General features: G+C 41.7%; 1 protein-coding gene across 1 annotated transcript; it reads left to right on the top strand.

Moving 5' to 3' along the window:
- Positions 1-1,389: 1,389 nt before the first annotated feature.
- Positions 1,390-26,767, top strand: LOC124864442 (neurogenic locus notch homolog protein 2-like). The gene is made up of 33 exons (XM_047359221.1): positions 1,390-1,630; positions 2,454-2,526; positions 12,500-12,642; positions 12,718-13,053; positions 13,696-13,818; positions 13,903-14,136; positions 14,227-14,382; positions 14,477-14,662; positions 15,782-15,895; positions 16,857-16,970; positions 17,877-18,110; positions 18,235-18,345; positions 18,442-18,634; positions 18,930-19,075; positions 19,222-19,449; positions 19,555-19,707; positions 19,826-20,054; positions 20,141-20,342; positions 20,431-20,587; positions 20,675-20,859; positions 21,002-21,134; positions 21,249-21,506; positions 21,593-21,705; positions 21,823-22,349; positions 22,441-22,767; positions 22,857-23,005; positions 23,096-23,321; positions 23,438-23,528; positions 23,618-23,786; positions 23,910-24,214; positions 24,333-24,480; positions 24,571-24,668; positions 24,786-26,767. Exons 1-33 carry the CDS (start codon positions 1,570-1,572, stop codon positions 26,253-26,255), a joined length of 7,392 nt encoding a protein of 2,463 aa, XP_047215177.1. The 5' UTR covers positions 1,390-1,569; the 3' UTR covers positions 26,256-26,767.
- Positions 26,768-27,470: the final 703 nt, after the last annotated feature.

The raw sequence follows: 27,470 nt of genomic DNA, 5'->3' as shown, positions 1-27,470 counted from the left end.
TAAATGCACATGGCAGGCCTCAAGTGCAGTGAGCTCACTCTCCCTGGGATCTCCTCCAACTGGAAGTCAGTCAAAATACTGCCGACACCTGCCAGAGTTTTGAGTAAGTCACTTTAAACCTGAGTGTGAGAGATATTTTCACACCCAAATTAAAACAAAAAAACAAATCTTATTGCACCTACCTGTAACATACTAAAACAGTATGGCACCCTTATCCATGCAACTTGTTTGCACTTGCTGCTACGCAGTTGCAAACTCTTATTCTGAGTAATTATTTCATCATCTGGAGACATTGTAATGATCTTTGCTCTGTTGCAGCATTATTCAAGTATTAGCTAGAAGACAGGACAGTATAATTTACGCAAAAACTTAAATGCAGCTATTAAGAACATATTTTGTTAAATCACACGGTGAGTGCCAAATAAAGCAGGTGTCTGCGAGGCCTAACCAGCCCTTCTACATGAAGACACATGCACTAACGAAGCTGTCTCCAAACCACCCTGCTGCATTCATGGCCCAACTCCTGCCTATACTTTATGCAAGGCCAGGTCCAGGAATTGAATAACAGAGAGTAGAGACGGAGGCATAGAGGCAGTACACTTGAATATTAGCGTGCAACCCTCCCCTGCAGAGCAAAACTGTGTCATAATGCCGCACAGCTTTTATGATTCAAATCAAGGCTATTGTTTCTGAAAGCGAAAGTCTCTGTGCTGTGCAGCAGAACAACTGGGGCACTATGTGCCGGCTGCAGAAAAAGAGTTAATTGGATAATGCTGGCTGAATTGAGATTGAGATGAACTAAGAAATTAGGACTCAGATTCAGTACACTGGCCATGGGGACAACAAAGCTCCCTGCAGACTGCGTGTCTGCTACCATATAAGCACAATTTACTCCTTTATCAGCAGTTAATCAGTTCTAAACACACAAACAAACAAGCTTACAGAGTATTGGACACTGTCCAGTATGCCCCAATGTTACAGAAACAACTGAGCATAGACTATTTTTTTTCACATTTATCGATGTCTCCTAAAGGAATTTAATTTTATGTCATACATTATCTCTGGAAAGCCTCTCACAAAATGTTACATTTAAACCTCTCAACTATGGGCCTTGCTTTTCATTTGCGTTGAAGGGTAATAAATATTTATCCAGCTTTTACCTATTGTAATACTTGTGCCAAGTCATGGAGAATGTAGACATGAATGTTTGTGTGCTTGTGCGAGTTGGTACATATGACAGACAGAGAGAGAGAGAGAGAGAGAGAGAGAGAGAGAGAGAGAGAGTGAGACGAGGAGGAGGAGGAGGAGGAGGAGGAGGAGGCGGAGTGATACCAGAAGCTGGAAATCATTGGGGAATGAAAACGTTTTCAAAAGTTTCAGGAGGTGAGAGGAGAATCACAGCACCCGTGGCCGTGCTACGGAGGATATTACGGGATTGGGACTTAACGCTTCGCTTCCCGGCTGATTTAACGAAAACTTTTTGGAGGCTTAGTTTTTTCTTGCAAATTAAAAAGAGGATGTATTTCTATTAAAAGCGCTCCTCGCAACGTTGGAAACTTTTCCACAGAAATGGAAGGGAATATGCAATGGATTATTTTGTCGTTTTTATTGTGCATGCATACTGGTGAAGGTGAGTAAAGTAAAACTCTGTAACAGCCACCCAAAGTATACAAGTGTGCTTTAAATCCACAGGTAGCCTGGGCATGTCAGGACAGCGAACCTATTGTCCGGTGTCCACATTATAGGGTAATTGCCCTATTCTTGACCAAGCGCTTTTACGAGATGATTGTATTGGTTTATTTAGTTCATTTACCTTTAGTAGTTCGTTTTATTAAAACGTAATTTTCAGATGTAAGTGGCTAAATTTTATTAAACTTCTAGGAATAAACAGAACCGCAACAGATAACAGCATGCTAGTTAACACAATGGAACTCACATGCCAAAATCTTTTTAATACATATTAATTTTACATGCTGGAAAATAAAGTAGATCCAAGCCTTAAAGAAAAGTAGTTTTTATTCTGTAGTAAATCAGTGCATTAGCCCATTATCCATGCTGAGCCTCTAAACCCTAATTGTAGAGGAGGTGGGTTTAAAAGATCCATTTAAATAGATTTTATAGGTCTGGGTAATGCTTGTTAAATATGAATATTTATATGTTTAAAGAAAGCCCTTTTATAAGCTCATGATTATTGTGAGTTTGTACCGCTGTCAAGGAAACAAAGTTTATATGCTTTGGACAAGTGTTCCAGCCTTTAATCTGAAATCACAACATGTGAGTCCTCTGAATCTTTGGCTCCATCATTTTTTTCTACAACTTTGATGAAAGAAATCCAGATCTTTGCTCCATTATTCAGATTGTTGTTAGGAAAGAGGTCTCTTCAAAAGCTGAGTTGGATGGCACAGAAGTTTATCATCTGCGGGTTTTCTAACAAATTTCCTGAAATTCCACAGGGTTCAGCTGTGTGGATAAATACAGTCCCTGTGAAAATGGAGGGACATGCATAGATTCCACCTCTCGATGCATGTAAGTAAAACATAACACAGACATGAACATACAGATGATAAACTTTCAAATTATTGATTGAGTGTGTGAAAATGGGTTCAATTGTTGTCAGGTGGTTCTTCAAATCGTCAAGAAAGTGCCTTTTTGTGTTGTCATATCCTGTTGTCTGTCTGCAATGTCTAATTGATTAGGCCTTCACTGATGAGCATCACCAAGCCTTAGGAATCTTTGTCCTCCATGAACCATCTCTTGCCCCTGTTAAAGGGCTTAATGAAACTAAATCACAAGCTTTTCTCTTTTTTCTCTTTCTTACCTTTTTTTCTTGGTAGATGTTATTTTTATTGTGTGGTACTATAATTAGTTTGTTTGAAACCTTTTTGAACTCTGCGGTGAATTGTCTCACTTTCCCGCTCCATGCTCCATTGAGCTCTTGGATCTTCTGACAATGATAAGGCTTTTGTTTTTCCAGTTGGTGAGGGTGGGGGTGTGTGGGAGCTCCTTACAATAGTCAAGTCAAATAGCCTGCAGTGTTTGCCTCAGGGCCCTTCTTTTCTTCCTCCTTCATTTAGGAAGCATTGGGTGTTTCAGATGAAGGAGATACAGTGGTAGAAAAGAATCCCTGTCTTTCCTCCTGCTTGGCTCCAAAACTTTGAATATATTTTTTAAGTGGTATTTTTTAGTTTATTCAGTTGGAAGGGTCAAAGTTTCTCCAAGACCATGAATTGACTTGTTGCAGGCATCCATGTTATTGCAGTCTATAGTTCTGTAAAGTCTTTATTGTGCCTAGAGTAGTTATTCCATGCTGGCCAATGTGTAACCTGGATGCATGTAAACAAGTAACCGCTACCCACATTTCATCAATCATTACCCACAGCCAAGACAATTGTCATTTGGTAAATGTATAATTTTATCCAGACAGATTTCTATTTTTTTGTTCTCATGTATGTGCACATATTTCAAAGCAATAAAGGATCTACAGTTACAGTGACTGTTCTGAAAAATACTGAGCTTTAAGGCAAAGCGTTTCTAATGGAACGGGACATAAAATATCAGACTGTAGAAAAGCTGTGCAGAGCAGTGGAGCAAAGCATGGACACATGAGAGCGGTCAGACCAGTCCTATGAGTGGTGGAGGCACCCCACCCCTTCCCATGGGAGCCTACAGAAATGGGAGATCCAGAACAGCAGAAAAGATCCTTTCTTTCCCCAGATACCTAGCTGTAACCTGCCACCACAGCACAGGGTAAAGGGAAGGAGAGAAGTTAGGCCACAGCAAAAAGGAAAGCAATATGAAGTGAAATGAAAACATAAAGCAGATTCAGATAAATGTGTTGCTATATTTGTAAACAATAAAATAACAGTTGAAAATAAGCCAGAACATACAACTGGCTTGTATGTTCTAGCACACATTGTTTGGTAGAGACTATGTTGTTTTGAAGCTATTAGTAGTATTTAATTTCTAGGTCAGGAAATGGCCTTACTAGTAACTGAACTGCTGTGTGGGTATGGCAGGTGTCATTGTTGCTGTCCCAGATACACATACATCCTCTGTTTAGCTGCCAAAAAATACCTCGGATAATTTCCTTAGTTTGAAAAATTCAACTTTCTGACCTGGCTCTCTAATCATGGTCTTTAGAAAAGATTGTTGACAGATATTGATTAACATATATTTACAATGTACTGACCCATTCTGATGTTTAAAACGTCAGAATGGTCTGCAGGTTTAAACAGACTGATAACAGTTTGGCGTGTCTACTTAAAGCCAAATTTGAAAATAAACAGTAATCCTGAAACTAATCTTCTCATATTATGCATAAAGCTAGCATAAAGTTCAAGTAAACTTCTTAGCTCAGCATCCAAACACTAAAATATCAATTACCCTAATCTACTTTCCATGATACCCCCTCCCCAGTGTTCTGATTCTTTGATCCTTCAGTGTATTAAATTGTTGAACTTGACATTGAATGGCTAGTGATGTCATGGGTAGTGTGGCCTTCAAGGTGAGCAGCCAGGAAGTCCAACTGAAGAGCCATTGGCCCTCAACTCTGCTGAGAATACTGTGTGAAGAGGGCCACTGCGACACTGCCGAAGGAGTAATAATTAGGCAGATCGAGAGGGTGTCATTCAGAGAGGATCCAGCTGGAGGGACTGAACTAGGGGGTAGGGAATGGCTAGTGGGAGGCTGAGTGGGATGGAGGAGGTACTGAGCGGGAGGGGCTGCCTATAGGACAGCTGGTGGATGTTGTGATGGTAATCCAGTGAAGTCAGATCTTGAGAAAGAGAAAGCACAGGGCCAGGTGCTGCCATTGAGCAGTCAGCCACCCCCATACTGTGAGAGACAAGCTTGTGGAGGAATGAAGCTGGTAGCCCACAGACCCTGAAGCACATGTTGCCTCTCACAGTGCAACAGCTTCCAGGTCCCCTTTTCTCTACCTGCCTCTTGTCCCACCTCATACTTCACATTTTCTGGCTTCAACACAGAATCAGACCACAGACTGCAACCAGCTCTTCCCTCATAAATCTACAAAGCTGACTGGAAATAAATTTGTGTCAGCTTTGCTGTCTGAGACCTACAGATGCAGTGGTCCTTAGCCTCAGTAGCAGACACGGCAAATAAATAGTGGGTGTTTTGTCATGACCCCATAGCAACTTCCAGCCACTTAAAGCACGATAACAGAGGACTTTTGCTTTTGATAAGGAACATGCTGGCTAGACCATTTTGAGTGCTGTTTCTTTTTTTAATAACCTCAAACTGCTTTCTTACTCTGTTTAACTTTTGGAAAATAACCAAGAAAATAGACAAGTGGCTTGACAGAAACCGTAGCACCTGTTAGGAAGTTTTAACTTTGCAGAAAAAGCAATTTACAAATAAAAAAAAAATGATACGTGATTTTTTTTTGTGACATGAAAGGTAAAAATGCATTTTTTATTAATCAGTAGAACTATACGTACATGCCAAGGCATGTATTTAGAGAAAGACCATAGCAAAGAGACAGATTATATTGTTAGTTTAGTTCACAGCACCTCAGGGCTAGTGTTTTCTTTGCCATCTTTATGGTGGATTAGAAAGGAATGCTTAGTGAAGAAGATTCCTCCTCTCCCTCTGGTGGTTTCAGGTTATTGTCTCTGTCTCCCCTCCTTTCACCCTGTTTGCCCCTTCAGGAATGCCTTTAACAATACCGTTAGCCCGGTCTCTTTGAAAATTAGATGTTTTGGAGTAACTTGTTTGATTTGCAATTAGTTACTCTGCAATGTTGTAAAGCAACATAAGGTTCCCATCACTCACGGAGCCCCAGCAGGCGGATGGATCCATTGTCATGTCATTACTCAAGAAAACTGATTCATTGCAGACTGAGTCGATTTAAATGGCATCATCTTTCAGGAGATGAGTTCTGTCCCAGCCTCTTAACATGACTTCTCTCTGGGTCATGTTTGGAGATGAGGAACTCTGGTTCCCAGGCTCTGTCAAGGAAGTGGTGCCTTCTGACCTCCCTGCTATGCACATCCTGTCTTATCTCAGTAGCTTAAGCAGCTTACTGAGTGTATTGAGGCCTTTATTTTGCAGTTTGCCTTAGTTTGTTTCATCTATACTTTTTCTTACCTTATGACTAGACTTTGATAATTTTTGTATCCCTTTCTTATTTTGAAGTTCGTTGCGGTAAAACTTGTAATCTCTTGAACGTGAGGCTCGTCACAAAATTAATATGTAAAATAACTTTGAATTGGTTTAGGAACATCCTGTTGGAATCTATGTAATGTTCCCTCTAGTGTCATTATATGTGCGAACTACTTGCCTGTGTAGGGATGAGCCTGCCTTTGAAGTCTGATCCACTGTGTGTTTGTTCTTTTCTGAAAGACTGTCTTTTCTGTAGATAAATTTAGAGAGATCTGATTGGAATTAGTGAGCTCTGTCAGCAAAATTTCCCAGTGTTTCCCTCCCTTTAGGGATGTTCCAACTCTAAATGATTCAGGAAAAGACATTCACGGTTAAAATAAGCAGCTGTTCTACAGACACCCTGACTCCACCAGGCAACATTAAGCCAATGTATATGGTTTCAATTTCTTTTCCAATATGTGTTGGAACTGAAGACTGGAGTCAAGAAAACCTTGCTGCTCTATTTAAATTTGTTCCATTTTCACAAAACGATTCACAGATGACTGACACGCACTTTTGTAACATCTCCAGTACTTCTTTGGGTGACAGCTCTTGAGATAGTCAACATTCTCTGGCTGCTTTTCTTTGCTTATCATAAAGAACCTTTGCCAGTGCCCCACAAACAAACTTCATTTCTTTCAAGACTATAAGCATGTAAGCTGGCTTCAGTCAATCAGTGGGACAGTTTCTGTCAACAGATTTAGGTGTTGGGCGACTTATCAGATGTTTTTTTATCTCCATATATTGCTCTTTCAATGTGCAGAAGGTTTTTGCTGCATAGCAAAAAATATTTTTGAGGTCTAATATACCTACATTTATATTTTAGGTTTTCTAGTGAAACTAACGTGAATCTGTTTCGGGTTAGGTGATTGGGAGGGGTTTTGTGGTTGAGCTCAGTTAAGAATGCTTTAAAGGACCTCGACTCTAAGATTCATGCAATGTGGTTATGGGCAAACACATTGCTGTTTGAAAAATGTGTTGGTGGACTCTTCCAAATTGACATTGGCTTCACATTTTTAAAGACGGTGAAGTAGAGTAATAAAATTGTGAACATATGTTTGGATCTTTACACAGCAGTTATGTTGAGCGCATAGCAACACAAGGTTTTACTTTTCTTTCAGGGTTCGATCTGTAGTGTTCTCCAAACTTTCTGGCATTTGCTCAGGATTCAGATTTTAACTGTTAAACATGTTGACTTGACTACTGGGAAGCTATCAGAGGGGAGAAGGATTATCTTCAGTTTTTGTTTTTTTCCTGAGATTCAATTTATTTATTATAAAAACGTTCTTGTAGCCACACGTCCTACATCCATTGGATAAGATGGAAGGCCTCCAGGGATCACTCAGTGTGCATGTAAACACAAGTGTTTAAACAAATCTAGTTATCCATTTTGTGAAACACAAACACATGCTTTTGGATATGGTTGTGTATGATTACAAGACTAAATTGTTCCTGCAGTTCTACACAGAGCAGTCTTCTGAACAGTTCCAACTGTCCTTATGAAACCCTGTCTCTCATCAACCTCTTTTTCTCATTTTGAACCTGTCTCGCCATGGGTTACTGTTGCCAGGCTACGGCTGAGGACTTTAAAGACTAGCTGTTTGGGTCACTGCACCCCCCCCCCCACCCCCCCCTTGCACAGCCATGGCCCCCCAACACTTTTATACAAAGGGTTTCTAACTACTTTAGCTCTTTTATTTGGGCCACAAAACATTCCCAACCCCCAATCTGGCTCTTTGGTAAAGAAGGGAGAGCCAAGCTGAGAGGAGCCGAGCCTTAGAGACTGCCAAAGGGAGGGGGCAACCATGGGCTCTTGTTGGCAGTGTTGTGTCAGTATGGACTCTTATAAAGGAGAGGAGCCGGTTCCTGCTTGCTTGCGGAAAGAACGGTGGGAAAGAAGGCTGTGTTGGGAAATGAGACAGACTTTACCATTTCTTTCTAGCAATTGTAAAAGAATTTACAAAACATTCATCACTTCCACTCATGTAATGGACAACTTGAAACATTGCTCCAAGTCAAAATATTGTTTTGTTGCTTCTCTTCCTCCTCTTATACTTGTTGTCTTGTGGAGCATGACAGTGTGTATGAAGCATGTAAGAGATTACAGCCTCTTTGTTCACAGGTGAGCCACCTTCTGACCTCTGGCAGAATAGCTACTATTGTGTGGAAGAGGATGAGCTCAGGTTACCTTGCTCAAGTGAACCAGAAAGCAAGAAAATTAGCATTGTATTACACAAGCATAGGTGATATAACTCACTCACATAAATCAATGCATTTTGGATAGAGAGTGTCTATGTTTGAAACTGAAAATTAAAAACGTCACTGCAAACATTGTGAATGCCATATTTAAGATTACAATGTCTCATCATTTCTTCTTCGATAATTTTCTCAGAGGGTAATCTCTTTTGAGCATTCATGTTCCTAAGGGGCTGAGCCTTGTTGTAAGTTTCCCCTCTGTGTGTTTGAAAGTGCATTGAGTGCTGCATGGTTTTACTTGGTTGCAGTGTGATTTTGCGTGCGAGTCCTACAAAATGTTGAAACTGTAGAACAGCTAATGCATGTATCAGTGAGAAAAGACCACATTTCTTGAGTTTGCAGCTATGTGTGTTGGTTAATGCTCCAGTCCCATGGGCAAAACAGCCCAGTTGTTTTGGCTTAAAGTTTGTCCAAAGATGTAAATACCAGACATCCAGAGTCACTCTGACAAATGTGGACAGATGGTAGGAGTGCAGCTGGCAAGAGCAATCATATGTGTTGACAGGGAGAGATTATCCATTCTGACCATCACAAGGCAGCACTCGGACCCCTCCTTGTCATCTGCAGTATTCGCTTCCTCAAAAGTCAGATGTTGGCAATCAAAAGTATGACTAAGGAGCCTGTTGCACAACAGTAGCCCTGCACCTGTTGCAAAAATTTGGCACAAATAAGTAGAAAGACAAAACCATAGATCCAGGGCTGCTATTGTCATGGGCTATGAAATCCACAAGGTTAAAGGGAGCTTGATAAGCAAACTTTTCATAAACAGGGAAGTTGCATTTCTTTCACATTCTCTGCTCAGATAGCACTCCAATTTGTCTGTTATGGGAGTAGAATGTTGGCATTGAGTCAAGTCTAGACACAAATGTGTGGTTTGGCTGCATTTGTAAGGAAGGGCAAATAATTTAGCAGGCTTTACTATTATCTTCAGCTAATGCAGACAAAATATATATCATTACACTTCATTCTCACAGAAAGATAGACCAATCTTTTTCTACCCACCTAATATTTTTGACTTATCAGTGTGCATTGACATTCAGAGTGCTTCTGAGATTGAATTGTTGAGTTGGTTATTTGCGATTGGGAACAAGAACTTGATATTTTTCTAGCTATTTGATTTCATTCACATCCAACTATCTATAATACAGAGGGATTTCAGAAGAATGTCAAAATTCTTTTTGTATTTTGCAGCTCTGTATGCAATTTTCTTCTTTGGAAGTTTCAAGGCTCTTTGTGCCACATTTGTGTTTCATTTTTTGTAAAACTCCAGATTCCAGACATAGTTAATTTGCCTCTAAATAAACCCTGCCAAGCCATGACAAATAGTCATGGGACGAAGGGTGGGGGAGGAGCAGATTGGTTGGGTATCAGGCTCACTTGTTTGTCTGTGTGGTTGCTAGGGCAACAGCGATTGTGCACTAGGAGTGAGTGCCATGTTTTCAGAACAAGGAACCAAGGATTACAGGAAATATGACATGACATTTCTGCTGGACCAGACCACTATCTTCTTCTCTTTCTTAGTCTTTCTTACCACCAATTGCATCTTATAAAAGGCAATTTTATCCTTCATAGCAGAACCACGCCACACTCGGCGGCCCAAATGACATTATCATCACAATAAGACCGAGGACCTCTGACATCTGACCTTTCAGCGCGTGAGAGGAGGGAGCTGTGGAAGGGAAAGTCAAGCGTGTGTTCAGAGGGGATTTGCAGGAAGGAAGAGATGCTGTAGTATCTGTGCAGACACTTTTTCTCAGCATGATTACTCAAATGCAGGCTCATATTAACAACCCCAACAAATTATCAGCTCTTTACTTCCTACCTTGGGACGATTATTGTGTTGTGTTTTTAATTCCACAAGGCATTTATTGGTTTCTTTAATACATAAAATCAGTTTCTGTGGACATATTGCACATTTTCACAGCTGATTTTGTTTATATTTGTGAATGTACTAACAGGTATGTGCATTAATCATGGTAACTGTCCTTTAACTTCTATGTAAAGCAAAAAAAAGACTAATTAAACTGAAAAATCTCTTTTATTTCTGTCTTTCTGAAAATGACAGTTTATAAAGGTGTTGATTCTGAGCTTCTCGTTCTCTTCAGCATAACTTTAAAATGTCTAATTAGAGGAGATAATAGCAGTTCAGTTTTTACATATCAGCTTATAGGATAAATGCACAACATGCACATAGCAATGAACAGTAGTAGTAAAGCTTGTAAAATTGCTGCACAATATATCAAAATGCAATCCTAATTGCATCTATTAGAGTGTGCAATATTGCAATCCCTAATCATGTATTATTTGGGAGGATTTTATATTTCCACCGTCATGCACTATAAGTCTAACTACCCCAATGTTCATACCGTATGTATTCTGGTGGTTGAAATGCTAAAGCACACAAAGAGAGGTGAGAAACTGTGTGATAAAGAAAGAATAGAAGTCATAAAAAAGTGGGTTGGTTTTTAATCAGTACTGTCATCACTATTTTCAGCTAAATTATTTCATTTACATATTATTGCAATTATACATTGAATTTACATATTTTCTTGATTTTGGGCAGCCCTAGCCTATAAGAAGAACACTAAAAACAACACTGTTTATCTAAAGAGTTGCCTTCAAATAAAATAATCTACAGGAAGCCAGAACCCAGCTATCGCTGCCCAGTCTGTTTGAAGCAAGGGTTTGTGGATATAGTGTTACCAACTCTACTAAAGTCCCATAAGAATGCTACAAATGACCATAGAGTAGGGCTGCACAGTATCAGAAAGATAAATAATTGTGATAGTACTGCCAAAAATTGCGATGAGAATATCGATTACAATTAACCGATATTTCCTGAGTCTTTTCTGTCTTTACAAAATGCCCCCACCAATCTACATGAGTTTCATTATCTTAGCTAATAAAAATATACATTAGGTGTTAAATTTAAGGGCAGATTGAGTTCTTATAACTGGTAAAATATATTATTGATAAGCTGAGCGTGAATGCATGGTGCTTGCTGTATAGTATTGTACCAAATATTGAATACAAGCAGTCTTTTGCAGTTAAGATATTGCACACACTGATATTGTGAGGATGACTGCAATTCAGTATTTTATGGATAGACCAAAGAAAATCCTGCATTTTTAGGCACTAGTAGCCTTTATTTTTGACATGCAGGACATGCAGTAAATGTCAATGGGCCGGTACTCGAACCCCCGAGAACCTGTGTTGAGTAATAAGGCCTCTGTACATTCTACCCTTGCTTCCACTGCATGCCAGAAATCCTGCCTTTTAGATGTAACTTGCTTATTTCAGTCTTAGACTATGTTCACCTACTCCAACAGCAGGTCTTCAGCTGTGTCTATGCAGGTTTTGTGAAGAAGAAGCATAGGCTAGCCATGTTTTAGCACTGATCGAAGCCTTGCTGTTAGTGCAATAGCACAACAACCAAAAAAATCTCCAGGTAAAATATTTATACAAAATCTCTTTAGATGTTTGCAATGATATAAAATATACTTATTCTGATTGACCCACATATCAGAGATATCTAACAGATAAAGCTCACTCACCAACATGTGCTTTACAATAATCACTTGGAGCTGGATGTGGTATTTTATTTAGACACCAAAGCTGCTTTTCTTTTTTTAAACAGTAACTTTATAGTTCTTATTTCCTTAGGACAGGATTTGTTGGCATGTGCTATGTTTCTAAAGTGCTGTTTCAGTGTGTCTGTGTGTTTTTTTTCTGTCTGGGAAAATGTATAAACCATCATCAGGAAAAAAAAATGACACAGTGGAAGAATGTTGGATTACATTTAGAAAATTAATCTCTTAATCTTAAAGTAACAGATTTATCCTGATAAATCCACTAAAACCTGTTTTTTTAAATATTTGATGTTCGTCTTTGTTATAATTGCTAGAATATTGAATGGCACGATGTGTACTTGTGCAGTAAATACATAATCATTTCAGGGCTAAGAGTAATTTTTGAAAATGCTTAGCAAGTATCCGACTGTTCAAAGGAGATATAGAGACAGAATTACCAGATTATCAGCATGTTGGAAATCAAGATATAATTTGTTTTAATGTTATTTTTACAGATGCCGTCCTGGATTTATTGGGCCTAACTGTCAGCACCTGGATCCCTGTCATCGGTCACAATGTCTGAATGGGGCAGCTTGCAAGAGTGATGTGGTCAATGGTATCCCACAGTACAAATGTGTGTGCCAAAGAGGTTTCAGAGGTAAGTCTTTATTAGAACAATTTGGTTTAGCAATTTTACATTTGTATTAATTGGATGCATTTTTATGACCCTCAGGTCAAGACTGCTTTCTCATCGATATGTGTGCCACAAGTCCCTGTGCTAACGGGGCTCGCTGTGTCAATTGGAATAACCATTACAACTGTTCCTGTCCACCTGGCTACCAGGGAAAGAACTGCCGCAATGACATTGACGAGTGTCGCAAACCTGGCATTTGTCTGAATGGTGGCCTCTGCTCTAACACACTTGGGTCTTTCCGCTGCCAGTGTCCGCCTGGGTACAGTGGTCGTACATGTGAGGTGTCCACCTTACCCTGTGCCCCATCTCAGTGTCTTAATGGGGGCACCTGTCGCCAGACAGGCGACCATTCCTATGAATGTGCTTGCCTACCAGGTACAATAGCTCTCTGTCTGTAGAACAAACACACTCAGTCTTTCTATTTGTTTTTCACATTCTTTGCAGGGTACTAGAATTAAATAAATTTTCCCTGTTCTGTAATTTATCTAGTAGAGCTGTTGCCTGGGATTTTATCCTGTTTATTAGGTCCACTTCCTGTCCACTAATAGCAGTTTATGGTGGTAGATGGGGCAGTGGGAGAGTCGAAGAGGCTGCATGTGTGCTTTCTTCTCCACTCATCTATTTTCACAACAGAAGGAATTTACTTTTTTGAGCCTTCTGGTTTCCCACTGGGGACCTGACAGGAAATGTCTCCTGCCAGAGAGGAAGTCATTGAAACTGTGAGAGATTATAAAACAAGCAAACATGGAAGGGAGGGCAGACCTCTGAAGCAGCCAGGAATCACTCCCGTAGCTGACATTATATGGGATAAGTCAAGATGTAAACATTCACTCACCTTCTGAATTCTTAATACACACATTTCCCACACCTTCTCTTGTGTGGGAAATGTAACTTGTGCATAAGAGTAGAATTGCTTAGCATGTTCATTATGTGACACCATATATGTGATAAACTCTCATCTGGAGTGTGTGGCTGTGTCTGTGTGTCCTCATTTGGTTCTCTGTTAATCTTCATTAGGGTTTGAGGGACACAACTGTAAGAATAATGTCGACGACTGTCCAGGCCACAAGTGCATGAATGGGGGGATATGTGTGGATGGAGTCAATACATACAACTGCCAATGTCCACCAGAATGGACCGGTACATCTTATGACATATATTTTAAATTTGTTGTTTATGACACAATGAGCCTATTTAAACCGATGTGTCACTTTACCACTGTAGGACAATACTGCGCTGAAGATGTCAATGAGTGTCTCATGCAGCCCAATGCATGCCATAATGGAGGCACTTGCTTCAACACTATTGGTGGTCATACCTGTGTCTGTGTTAATGGTTGGACTGGAGATGACTGTAGTGAGAACATTGATGACTGCGCAATAGCTGTTTGCTTCAATGGCGCCACCTGCCATGACCGTGTAGCATCCTTCTTCTGCGAGTGTCCAGTTGGGAAGACAGGTATGCCGTTTAGCTGAATGTTGTACCTGTTTGTCTCAATGTGTCAGCTAAATAAGTCAATATATTGTCTTTTTTTTGCTGTTTGACCAGGTCTGCTTTGTCATCTGGATGATGCATGTGTGAGTAACCCTTGCAATGAGGGGGCAGTGTGTGACACCAACCCCCTTAATGGCCGTGCCATTTGCACCTGTCCTGCTGGTTTTGTGGGTGGTGCCTGCAACCAGGACATGGATGAATGTTCCATTGGTAAGGCTGCTGCTAAATGCTTTTGTTTTTAGAATTCAACCTGTGATTACACAAAATCTGTTAAAGTTGCTGATCCTTGACCTTTTGATGACAGGGGCAAATCCATGTGAGCATTTTGGAAAATGTGTAAACACAGAGGGCTCCTTTCAGTGCCAGTGTGGTCGGGGATATACTGGCCCACGCTGTGAAATTGACATCAACGAATGCCTTTCCATGCCCTGTAGGAATGATGCCACCTGCCTGGACCGCATTGGAGAGTTCACTTGCATATGCATGCCAGGTATTCATACATAGTAAACTTTCCCTTCATTAAGATAAAAGAACAATTCTTTACTTAAAGCTGTAAATTTAGGTAACTTTTAAAACCAAAGAGATGTCCCTTAATAATCCATCTTACAGATCTGAGCAAAAAATATTTGGATTGAAAATTAGTAAACCAGAAGGCTAGAGTTATGTCAGTATAATGGATTAATGTCTTTAAACTTGACCTTAAACACTATAGGTAGTTCTGCCATGCAGACTTTAACTGTAGGCTGTTAGGTAACCTAGTCCCCCGAACATTAGGGGTTCAGTTGCTTCTCTGCTCTCTGCACCACACTGTTCTTACAATGGGTGTTAGTTTGTATGAAGTTTTAATTTGGACTCTAAAACACAGTTACAATTACACACACAGTCCTTCGCGTATGTCCTAGGGTCTTTGGTGCTATACAAATTAGAGCTGGGAGTTTGGTCTATAGGACTGGATGTGAGAGAGGGCAAACAGTTAGGGGGAGGAGTGTGCTGTGAATACTAATGAGAGGTAGAGTGGTGGGAATGAAGTGGAACAATAGGGCCCCTCTGTGCTCCACTTTGCACCCCTCATAGACACGGTTAGGGAAAGAGGCTTTTTCCCAGAGCTCAGTCCCCCACCCCCACCTTAATTTCCAGAGACAGGACCTTCCTCATCACCGTTCTCATCGTCAGCCTAGCAAAGCTCATGTCGAGCTCCTGATTATTTCTGATTCCACGCTAGCCTCTCCCCAGGGGCAACACTCTCATTCACATTCTGTTTCATCTCAAAGGAGTAGCCCTCCATAGTTAGCTAACATAGAATGTATAACATGTATCTGGTGAAAGGGACATTGACCCTGGGAGGGGACATTTTGTGGACAGCAGGGTGTGGTAATTCCAGGTCAGTGAAGTGGCACCACTGGGAATGGTCTTGGGATCATTTGGTCCATCTCATGACTTGACAGAGACCTGTTTAGAAAAATTCCAAAAAGTTCCTTCTAGATCTTCCTTCATGTTCAAATCAGGATGCTGTCCATACCTTCTTGAATGGACTTACTTTTACATTAATACTGAATTTCCAGCAACAATGTGCAAAGTAAGTAATCCAGTTTGAACTTCTATCTTCCAGGCTACACGGGGATTTTCTGTGAGATTGACATTGATGACTGTGAAAGCAACCCATGTGTGAATGATGGCAGCTGTCGTGACGTTGTCAACGGCTTCACGTGCACCTGCCAGCCAGGTAGGCTTAAGGGGATTGCTCTAATATGAGTTGCTTCTCTTTGGATCCATGTTGTCTGTTAACATTTCTAATTCTGATTAAATAGTGAAACAATTTTAAATATATATTACATATTTATAAATATGTAAAACCGAAGTAGTTACGGGCTACACACTACTTCTGTCTGATGGTATACAGAGCCACCACTCATATAAAAAGGCTTGCGCTAAAGACTGCAGATCCTCCTGCCTGAACAAAGGCACTATTGTGACCCTTGCTTCCCTCCTCTGTGGAATGTGGAAGGGACAGCTCTCCCTCATCCTGCCCTGGTTGCAGTGCTAAGGGGGGACAGCAGTTCTGCTAATGAGATTCTTTTCCAGGTCCCCAATTTACATCTGGGACAGACGTCCCCCCACCCACTTCACCCTCTATCTAGCTATTGAGACAGTGGAGCTAAAGCAAGTAGTAGGAGAGGAGGTGTGGGGGTCCCAAAAAGAAAAAAAAAAAAAAACAATCCCACTGTCTCCTCTTAACACGCCTTTAGCAGTCCAAGCACCAAAACACAGAAACCATTTTGACACTGTTAATCAACTGAACACTGTGATACCAATGCACCAATTCACTTCTTAATGGGTGCCGTGTTCAAAGATTTCAAGTCTGTTCAGTTCTCTAAGCTCTGAAAATCTTCCTATTGCGACATTATTATTATTATTAATATTATTATTACAGTTATTGTTATTATTATTATTGAATGTAAATTGTTCACACAATATGTAAAATTGCCACTTTGTGATGGTCAGCTATGTCCTGGTTGCAATGCCAAGATCACAAGTCCTTAACCAGTAAAGAAGCTTTTAAAAGTACCTTAACCAGACATGACAAACCAAACTACTGGCCTCTACTAACTGCCCTTTGACCTAGGCAGGGACCCTTTCACTGGACTGTCTGTCTGACCCTTAACCTTTGTGTTTGCATGTCCCAGGGTTTACTGGTACCATGTGTCAGATTGACATAGATGAGTGTGCCAGCACTCCCTGCCAGAATGGAGCAAAATGCTACGACCGGCCCAATGGGTTTGAGTGCCGCTGTGCTGAAGGTAAGAGCTTATTTATCTAATTGTGCTCAGTGGATAGGTGTTAGCACTACACAGTCCAATGTCTCCTCACACAGTGGAGCAGATGATCCTTAACCAGTTATTTTGTGCTTAATAAGCATTCATTGTTTGGGATGTGAATTATTTCTTTGGGTGTCTGCTGGCCAAGTGACCCCTAATCCCCCCTTTTCCCTCATTGGCTGTCAGGATCATGGGGTCACAGAGAACCAGTAGTTTGCTAAGAAAAGAGACTTGGTCATCACCCAGACATCTGTTCATTCCTTAAAACCCCACACAATACCAATACCATACAATAATATCTTGCATTTTTGCATTTAGTCACATCCATATTCTTAAACACAGGACTATGTTACAATACAATGACATGTACTGTTTGTCATAAAATCTGTTTGTGTAAGCTGGCTGACTGTGTCTTTAAAATGTTTATTTATACTTATGCCAGTGGAGGAGCCTGCTTCATTGTTTCAGTGGCCAGCTGCTTGGCATTCGCTGTGTTTGTGGGCCCCTTCTGTTGAGTGAAGTGGCCCTGTTTGACATGGTGCTGTCTATTGTTCACTGGACCACTGAGAACAAAGGCACAGGACTGGAAAGGCGGTGCAGGGTGCTTTTTTTTTATTTGGCCAACTTAACATTTCACTACACACACAACACAAACCAACAGTTAGATGGTATGCAGACAAACACATCGTAAAATGGAAACCGTAGTGGTCAGATCACAAAATTAAGGAAGACTTTATGAAGAAAAAGAAGCATAATGAAGATTTTCAACATAACAATGGACAAGCTGTCAAAAAGAAGACAATATGAACAAGGGGAGAACACAAACAACTGCAATGCAACTTGTTGCACAGAAAACCTAACCTGTTTGTATGCAATTTACCTTTTTAGGTTATGAAGGGAGACTCTGTGAGAGTAATATCAACAACTGTCAACCTGACCCATGCCACCATGGTACTTGCATAGATGGCATTGCTAGCTACACATGCAATTGTGATCCTGGATATACAGGCTATCGCTGTGAGAACCAGCTTAATGAGTGCCACAGCAATCCTTGTCAGAATGGGGGCAAGTGTGTGGACCGGGTCAATAAGTACATCTGTCAGTGCCAGCATGGAACTTCAGGTAGGATAAATCTTATTCAACAAATTGTTCAAGTGGTCATGGAATGTGCTGAATCACACATTCATTCATCATTAAAACATTGACTTATTTAATAGAATAATGTGAAACTCCTTTCTAAACCCAGGTACCAACTGTGAAATGAACTTTGATGATTGTGCCAGTAACCCATGCGATTATGGAATCTGCAAAGATGGCATCAATCGCTACGACTGTGTTTGCAAACCTGGCTTTACAGGTAAGTCTCTCTCTGGACAAAAAACCACAGTTTCATGTAAAAAAAACATATTTCAAACTAGAAATGCTGACATGTGTCTGTTGTCTCTCAATCCAGGTCCTAAATGTAATGTGGAAATAGATGAGTGTGCCTCTAGCCCCTGCAGAAATGGGGGAACATGTGTTGATGAAGAAAATGGATTTCACTGCCAGTGTCCTGAAGGCTTTAAGCCCCCTTACTGTTACTCCCAAGTGGATGAGTGTGGCAGCAGCCCATGTGTCCATGGCTCCTGCAGGGAGGACATAAACGGGTATGAATAGCTTTAACTTTTTAAAACATTGTGACTAATCCTGCTTGTCATACTGTACATTAAGAGCCTTTTCAATAAAGCAGGTTTGGGACACCTGGGATATATTTTTTCAACCACAAGTACCAGCTATTACACCAAATAATATAGGAATGTTAATATTTAAACACTGCAAACTTTCCAGAAAAGTTCTCCCTCAGCATCTAATCCTGCTTTATAGCACAGGTCTCCAGTCTTGATTAGTTCACTTTTACAAACTTGTATCTTTGGCTTGCTAATTATTCTTCTGTGTTTTCAGATACCATTGTGACTGTGAACCTGGATGGGTTGGGAAGAACTGTGACCTGGACAGAAATGACTGTTTACCAAGTCCTTGTCAGAATGCTGGGACATGCATTGATCTGCTCAATCGTTTTACCTGCAAGTGTCAACGAGGGTTCAGAGGTGAGAGCTGAGCAATTTAGCCAAAAACAAACTTTCCAGTTTCAGTTGTGTGGCTCACCCTAGTGGTGAAGATAAACACGTGGCTACATCTAGCCATCACAAGTTGTAGGGTCAAAGTGTTACAATTTGTTTGGTTCTGTTTACAGGTAACCTCTGCCAGGTGAACATCAATGAATGTGCTTCCAGCCCCTGTCTGAATAAGGGAACTTGTGTGGATGGTGTCGCAAGTTTCACATGTCTGTGTGAGCTCCCCTATAGCGGACCTACCTGTGCTGACACACCTTGCGTCCCTAACCCCTGTGCCAATCATGCAGTCTGCACCCACACCCCAGACTACCTGGGTTATCAGTGTAACTGCCAGCCAGGGTGGCAAGGTTAGAAACTCCATTCAGTCGCATCACTACTTACACTGATTAGCGATAATCTGTTTTTAGGCTTACAAAGCAAATCTCATTGTTTTGATCTTTTGCAATCTGCAGGTCAGTTGTGTAACATAGATGTGAATGAATGCATGTCGAACCCCTGCAAAAACCGTGGGACCTGCACCAACACGCTTGGAGGCTTTTTGTGTTCTTGTAGGGCAGGATTTACTGGGCTGACTTGTGAAACTGATTTTAATGACTGTATTCCCAGTAAGTGACATTATAAATATACTGTGCACAAATAATATATCTGTCAGCACCGGTCTGTCCCAATATTGGTACATTTACTGTATTTGACCGAAGTCATTTAATCCCCTTGTCCTTTCAGACCCCTGCTTAAGTGGAGGTTCATGTACAGATGGTGTGAACTCCTTCCACTGTAGTTGCTTGCCAGGCTTCACAGGGTCCCGATGTGCTCAAGAGATAAATGAATGTCAGAGTTCCCCTTGTAAAAATGGAGGCACCTGTACAGACTATGTTAACTCTTACACATGCACCTGTCCACCTGGCTTCACTGGCATCTACTGTGAAACTAACATCCCTGATTGCACTGAAAGGTAAGTGTGTGCTTAAGGTAAGTCTGCACAGAATTTTCTAATAAAAAGTATAAACTTTAACTCCTTTTATTTTTACATCTTGACAGCTCTTGTTTCAATGGAGGGACCTGCACAGACAAAATCAATGGCTATACCTGCACCTGTCGCTCCGGCTTCACCGGCTCCCACTGCCAGTATGAAGTAAATGAGTGTGACTCCCAGCCCTGTCTAAATGGTGGCATCTGTCAAGATGCCCTGGAGTCCTTCTGCTGCTCCTGCCCTAAGGGCTATACAGGCAACCGGTGCCAGGTACAAGAACTTAAATTCAGTTCAAATTTTGTGTAATATTTCCAGTCTTTCTGCCTTTGTTTCTGATTTTTGTTCTTTGGTTGACCAGACACCAGTTGACTTGTGCCGACGCTCATCTCTGTGCCAGAATGGAGGACGTTGTCGCCAAAAGGATGCTTCTTTCATCTGTGATTGTTCTAATGGTTGGTCTGGGCGTTACTGTGACATCCCAAGAGTCTCTTGTGAAACAGCGGCTCGCCAGCGGGGTATTTTACTTTTCTATGCTCTTGATCTCTTTGAGTCTGTGCTCTGAGCGAGTTAACTAATATTTTAATCTATATCTTTCTTATTAGGAATCCAAACTGACGAGCTATGCCATCATGGTGGTCACTGTGTCAACACTGGCAATACACACTTTTGTAAATGCCCTGCTGACTACACTGGAAGCTATTGTGAAATTCAAGTGGACCAATGTGAAGACAAACCTTGTCACAATGGTGCCACCTGCAGGTCATATGTCGGCGGGTACCAGTGTGATGTAAGTAAAACCCTTCTACTTTACAGCTATTAAATTCTTCAGTGTCAAAATTTAACAAAGATAATTTTTGCAAGGGTATTTTAGTTTGTTTATTTTTATTTTCCACATATTTCAAGATTACGTGCTTGTCGTGTCATTACAGTGCATGCCTGGCTATACTGGACAGAACTGCGAGATAGAAATCAATGAATGCCAGTCCCATCCATGCCAGAATGGAGGGACTTGTATCGATCTAGTAGGACATTATATTTGCTCCTGTCCCCCCGGCACACTAGGTATGCAAGCACAAATGCAACAGAAGCCTATAATACAATGCTAAAGCGTTTAGTATCGATGTTGAACAGCTATTACCTATATTGATTAGTGTGTGATAATATTCTGTTTTAAAGGTGTTCTCTGTGAGATCAATGAGGATGACTGTGCCCCACCGCTGAGGCTGCGCGGTGCTCCCTCGAAGTGCCTCAATAATGGAACCTGTGTAGACAGAGTTGGTGGTTATCGCTGCAATTGTCCACCTGGTTTCACAGGAGAAAGATGTGAGGGAGACATAAATGAGTGTCTTTCAAACCCATGTAGTACCACCGACAGTCTTGACTGCATCCAGCTGCCCAATGATTACCTGTGTGTCTGCAAGCCTGGGTTCACAGGTTAGACAATTATCCTTCTGGATGGCCTGTCACACTGTATTATGTTTGCCTAAGATAAAACCTAACCACTGATGAATTGCTTTCAGGTCGAAGGTGTCAGAACAGGTTCAGTGTGTGTGAATCTCAGCCTTGTCAAAACGGGGGGGCCTGTTCTGTAACCAGGAGCTCTCCCCTGGGATACACCTGTACATGTCAACTTGTAAGTTTATAATTTCTTTAAGTGTTCAAACATATAATGTCATACTGCAATTTGCAAATGACAGGACAGAATTAAAAGGTTGTAATCACAAACTGCTTGTACAATATTTATCTCCAGGGTTATACTGGTCCAACCTGTGAAAGGAGCATGTCCTGTCGGGAGCTGTCCTGCTACAATGGAGGAAGCTGTGCCCTCACCACAAGGGGAGCGCGCTGTGCATGCCTGACAGGCTTTGGCGGGCCCCAGTGCCAGCATCGCAGTAATGACGGGTGTTCTTCTAAGCCATGCCGGAATGGGGGCCTCTGCACTGAAGAAACCAGTTTCCCGTTTTTTCATTGCCAGTGTCCAAGTGGGTTTATGGGGAAACGGTGCGAGGAAAGCACTAAATCTGAGCTTCCGGCTCTCTCCTGCCCTAAGGCAGACTGTCATAGCAAAGCCAATGATGGTGTTTGCGACAAGGAATGTAATACACTTCCTTGTCGTTGGGATGGTGGTGACTGCTCCCTGGCAGTGAATCCCTGGGCTCGTTGCGCAGAACCCCGCTGTTGGCGGGTCTTCAACAATAGCCACTGCGATGAATTCTGTAACAACGCTGACTGTTTGTATGACAACTTTGACTGCAGAAGCAAAGAGAAAGTTTGCAAGTGAGTTTGATTTGATTGATGAACTTGATTCCTTTTGCTTAATCTAAGCATAGAATACTTAAGCTGATCCTTGTTCCTATGTTTTCTCCAGTCCAATATATGCAAACTACTGCGACGACCATTACGCTGATGGTCTGTGTGACCAGGGCTGCAACACAGCAGAGTGTAGTTGGGATGGCTTAGATTGTGCACAGAAGGTTCCAGAAGATCTTGCTGATGGTGTTTTGGTTTTGGTAGTCCTTTTGCCTCCAGACAAGCTCCTCAGCACCAGCAAAGCATTTTTGCAGAAATTAAGTGCTATTCTGCACACTTCAGTACGCTTCAGGTTGGACCAAAATGGAGACGCAATGATACGTCCCTACACCCGTCGAGAGGCACGCCTCAAGCGAGAACTCGAACATCAACATGAAGTTGTTGGGTCAGTCTGACACACAGTAAATATAAAAGCCAAATCATTAAATGGAGAATGTTCTTGACAAAAACACCTTCTTCTATGCCTTTTTGTAGGTCCATAGTCTATCTTGAGATAGACAACCGTTTGTGTTCTCAGGAAATAGAGGACTGTTTCCCTACAGCTCACAGTGCAGCAGATTATCTGGGAGCCCTATCTGCAACAGATATGCTCAACTTCCCGTATCCCCTTCAAGAAGCCCGAGGTGAGTGGGAATCCTGAGTTAATATAAGAATGAGGGGTTACTCTAATGGGGCTAATATATTTAAATCAAAGTTTTCTTGTGCCACAACAGGGGAAACGATGAATACCGTTGTAACGATACCAACTTGGGTCAAGTTGATGCAGGCAGGGATAGCGTCTCTTTTTGTTTTGGTCATCCTTGTGATCGGCATGTTGATAACTCGTCGAAAGCGTGAACATAGCACCCTCTGGTTCCCTGAAGGCTTCTTTCTAAAGAAGGAACCCAGCAGTAACAAAAACCGCAGGGAACCCGTGGGTCAGGATGCTCTTGGAATGAAGTAAGTTATTTGTCAATTGAGTTTACTATTAATGCAAAATGGCTTGCTGTTGCAGTAGGAATCTGTTTTGAATTTCAATGGTTTTCCTTTGATTTATGTTGCTGATTTGTCATCAGACACATGCCAAAAACTGTTGAGGAATCTCTCCTCGGAGATCACAGTAATCAGTGGAAAGATTCAGATTGCCCTGAAGCAAAACGACTCAAGGTTTGTCACTCAGGTTCTTTACAGTACATTTTTTACAAAGTTGACACAAGCACCAGAATTTATATTACCAAATCTCTCTATGAATTCAGGTTGAGGAGCCAAGCATGCTCTCAGACAGTGAAGATGCCGTGGACTGCAGACAGTGGACACAGCACCATCTCGCAGCTGCAGACATTCGTGTACCACCCACAATGGCCCTCACTCCACCTCAAGGAGAATTTGAAAGTGACTGCATGGACGTTAATGTCCGAGGCCCAGGTTGGTATAGAAGTTAAGGGTACAAGTTGTATTTTGCAAATACATTTTACACTTTCTTCATAAATTATCGTGATGGTTACTTGAATTAACAATAACTTCTTTTTTGACTTGATCACATCCCAGATGGTTTTACACCTCTGATGCTGGCATCATTCTGTGGAGGCGGCCTAGAACCTGAGGTGACAGAGGAGGAGGAGAATGAAGAGTGTTCTGCCAACATTATCTCTGACTTAATCTATCAGGGTGCATCACTCGCTGCACAAACAGACCGAACCGGTGAGACAGCACTCCACTTGGCAGCTCGCTATGCACGTGCTGATGCTGCTAAGCGCCTGCTGGATGCCGGGGCAGACGCTAATGCTCAAGACAACACGGGTCGCACACCCCTACATGCTGCTGTGGCTGCAGATGCACAGGGTGTTTTCCAGGTGATCAATCGTTAATACATTGTGTTTGTTTATAACATCAGCAGTAGAAAGACTTTTCACTTTTTCCCAAAATGTATGGTATAAATTAAGTTTTATGCAATTCTTTCCACTCATGTAGATTCTGATTCGAAATCGAGCCACTGATCTAGACTCCCGCATGTACGATGGCTCTACTGCACTGATCCTGGCTGCACGACTGGCAGTGGAGGGGATGGTTGAGGAGCTTATTACTTGTCATGCAGATGTTAATGCAGTTGATGAATTGGGTAAGTGTCAGAACTCCAAATCCTTTGCAATAATTTCATGTCAAGACTTAAACACAACCAATGTTTCCTAATGATTGGTTTGTTTCTTAGGTAAATCTGCCCTGCACTGGGCTGGAGCTGTAAACAATGTAGATGCGACGGTTGCTCTGCTGAAAAATGGAGCCAACAAAGACATGCAAGATCTCAAGGTAGTTTTAAAAACACAAGCATTAATTCCATACATGTTGTAAATGTTTAGCTTTTATATGTATATATGTGTATGTTTAGCTTTTTCATTTTGGTATGCTTTTTGACTGTTTTCACAGGAGGAGACCCCTCTGTTCCTTGCAGCCCGTGAAGGTAGTTGTGAGGCTGTGAAAGTGCTGCTCGCTCACTTTGCAAACAGAGAAATCACAGACCACATGGACAGACTGCCAAGAGACATTGCTCTTGAGCGCATGCACCACGACATTGTACAGCTTCTTGATGAATACAACACAGTAAGGAGTCCCCAGAGCCATGGAGCAGCTGGACACCAACTCACAGGGGGGCATACTCTGTCCCCCCTCATGTGCCCTCCCAGTGCCTTCCTCCCTAGTCTGAAGAGTACCCCGCAGGGCAAGAAGAATCGTCGGCCTGGGACTAAAGGTTCCAGCTTGGGAGGCCAGCATGCTGCAAGTCTGAAGGAGTCAGTGAAGGCTCGTAATAAGAAGCTGACTCTGGACATGCAGAGTGCCTTACTGGATAGCTCAGTAACTCTGTCCCCAGTGGACTCCCTGGACTCACCTCACGGGGGAGCTAGCAATGCTGGTTACATCACCAATCCAACATCACCGGTGGCCATGCAGACAGCAGGTCTTTTCCATTCCTCCATGTCTGTCCCAAACACCCCTATGGTACACACTAGCATGTTGGAAGGAGGGGGGCCATTCGCTGTTTCTCTTGCCCAAATTAATGACATTGGAGCTGGAGGAATGTCCATGCAGGGTCGTGTCTCTATGGCTTCAGATGTCAACCATGGTTATGTGCTTAACTCTGGCCAGCTGGGGGTCAACATGGGCATGGTCAGTCCTGTCACTGTGCCATTTGACTGGCACAGCCGCATGCCTCCATCCTCTCGGTGTGGTCAGCAGGTTGTGAATATTGTGCAGAGTACCCAGGCAGGCATGCATGTCCAGAGCCCAGCAATGCAGCAGCAGAACATACTGATGCACCAACAGCAGCTCTACCGCAGTCCAATGCTGCAGCCCACACCTATTACTTCCACACCCACCATCAGCCCAGTAAAGCTGCCTTCGATTGCAGAGCAACAGCAGCTTATTAATCACAACATTACTAACCAGCCAAGCATGGCTCCCATGGGCACTTCTACTCCACCGACACCACAGACCTCACAGCCTCAACCATCATTCTTCCAGCAGCAGCAATTGGCTCAGCAGTCCTCTCAGCCTCCTGCTCAGCCCACCCAAGGAGCAGCGCCAGCAGCCCAGCCAGCTCAGGCCCTTTCCTCCCAGCCAAGTGGGAGTGCTGCAGGGAACGATGATTATCCCACTCCTCCTTCCCAACACAGCTATTCATCCACGTTAGATGCCACACCCAAGCATTTCCACAATTTGCCCAGTGAGCATCCCTACCTGACCCCCTCTCCAGAGTCTCCAGAGCACTGGTCCAGTCCCTCTCCCCACTGTGTCTCTGACTGGTCAGATTCCACACCTAGCCCAGCCGTTGCTGTCACCAACCAGACCCAAATTACTCAAATCCCAGAGGCCAATGGCAAGATGCAGGTGTTTGCATGAAGATCATTGCGATTCAACCTGAAAAAGGAACTGGGCAAAAAAAGAGTTCTTAGACTGGCTCTAGGGTCTGTCTGTGTTTTATCTGTCAGCATGTTTCCAAGATTTTCTTTGGATTTGGGCTGGCAATGTGTATAAGAGGACCGTCTGCTAGTGAATACAGCAGAGAAAAAAATAAGTAAAGGGAAATGTGTGTTGTCTGAAAAAACTGCAGACAATTTAATGAAGTAATTCTGTCACAGATGGACTATTTTTTATTATTAAAAAGGTATATGAAGAAAACCAAGACTTTAATTTCAAAGACTTAGGGAAACTCTCTGAAAAAACTAACAAACATTTAAAAAGTAGAACAGAGAAAAAGTGAAATGTTGAAGGGAATTTGTTTATTTTTATTTATTGTTTTTATGTATCTGAACTGCTCTTTAGTTTAATTTCTGTTATAGCCTCTCATATAAACTGCCATCATAATGTTAAAATGGTTCTAGCAACTACATTTCATAAATTGCTCTACAGTAGTCACGTTTGAGTTTAAATAATTACTTTCTATATGAGTGTTATAAACAATGTAGATGAGTGTCTTTAAAGCACTTCAACTGACCAGCCTCAAAGGGCAAGTCTTCGTCAAATACAACATTTGACATCATTGGATATTTATAATATAAGGGGCATTTAATCGCTGTGAATTTTACATATAATCTTTTAAAAAAATCAGAGAAAATATTAAGTGTGATACATCTATTTTATATAACTATTCATTGACACTAGAGTATTTTCTGACAGTTTTACTGCTGAATCTATTACCTTTTAGTTATTAAGCATTTGTTTTATTTATGTTTCACAAAAAAAACTTTTGGCCTTTAAAAATCAGCTTTTCACTGTCCTTACATTATGTTTTTTTTTATTGTTTTACTCTGTATATTTGTGGAAAAGCATAAATACCTTTTTTCTTTGTTAAACATCACTTCAGATGTATTAAGCTATGCTTATATCCGCTGCTATTTTGTCACTCATCCCTGCAAACATTCCTCCGCTGTTCCTATCTTCACACATTTGGATGGCTGCCTTAAGGTGACTAAAAGATGACCGAACTAGACAACAAACCTGTTGAAATTGTTGACCCCGTTACCTAAAATGGACTAAATGGACTGTTGCAGCTGAGATCAAGTTGGGAGTGGTGGTCGGTGTGAAGGTGGGGCTGCTGGGCTGTGACTGCTGATG

Source organism: Girardinichthys multiradiatus, chromosome Y (assembly GCF_021462225.1).
Source record: "Girardinichthys multiradiatus isolate DD_20200921_A chromosome Y, DD_fGirMul_XY1, whole genome shotgun sequence".
In the NCBI taxonomy this organism is placed as follows: domain Eukaryota; kingdom Metazoa; phylum Chordata; class Actinopteri; order Cyprinodontiformes; family Goodeidae; genus Girardinichthys; species Girardinichthys multiradiatus.
Note: the sequence above shows the minus strand (reverse complement) of the source record. Positions and strands in the feature narration are given on the sequence as shown.

What these genes read in the sequence shown, in the direction of transcription:
- LOC124864442 (XM_047359221.1), top strand. Translation starts at nt 1,570, where the DNA reads ATGGAAGGGAATATGCAATGGATTATTTTGTCGTTTTTATTGTGCATG. An exon ending in TGCAGGGAGGACATAAACGG is followed by an intron (nt 18,635 to 18,929) that starts GTATGAATAGCT and finishes CTGTGTTTTCAG; the next exon opens with ATACCATTGTGACTGTGAAC. An exon ending in ACACCTGTACATGTCAACTT is followed by an intron (nt 21,706 to 21,822) that starts GTAAGTTTATAA and finishes ATTTATCTCCAG; the next exon opens with GGTTATACTGGTCCAACCTG.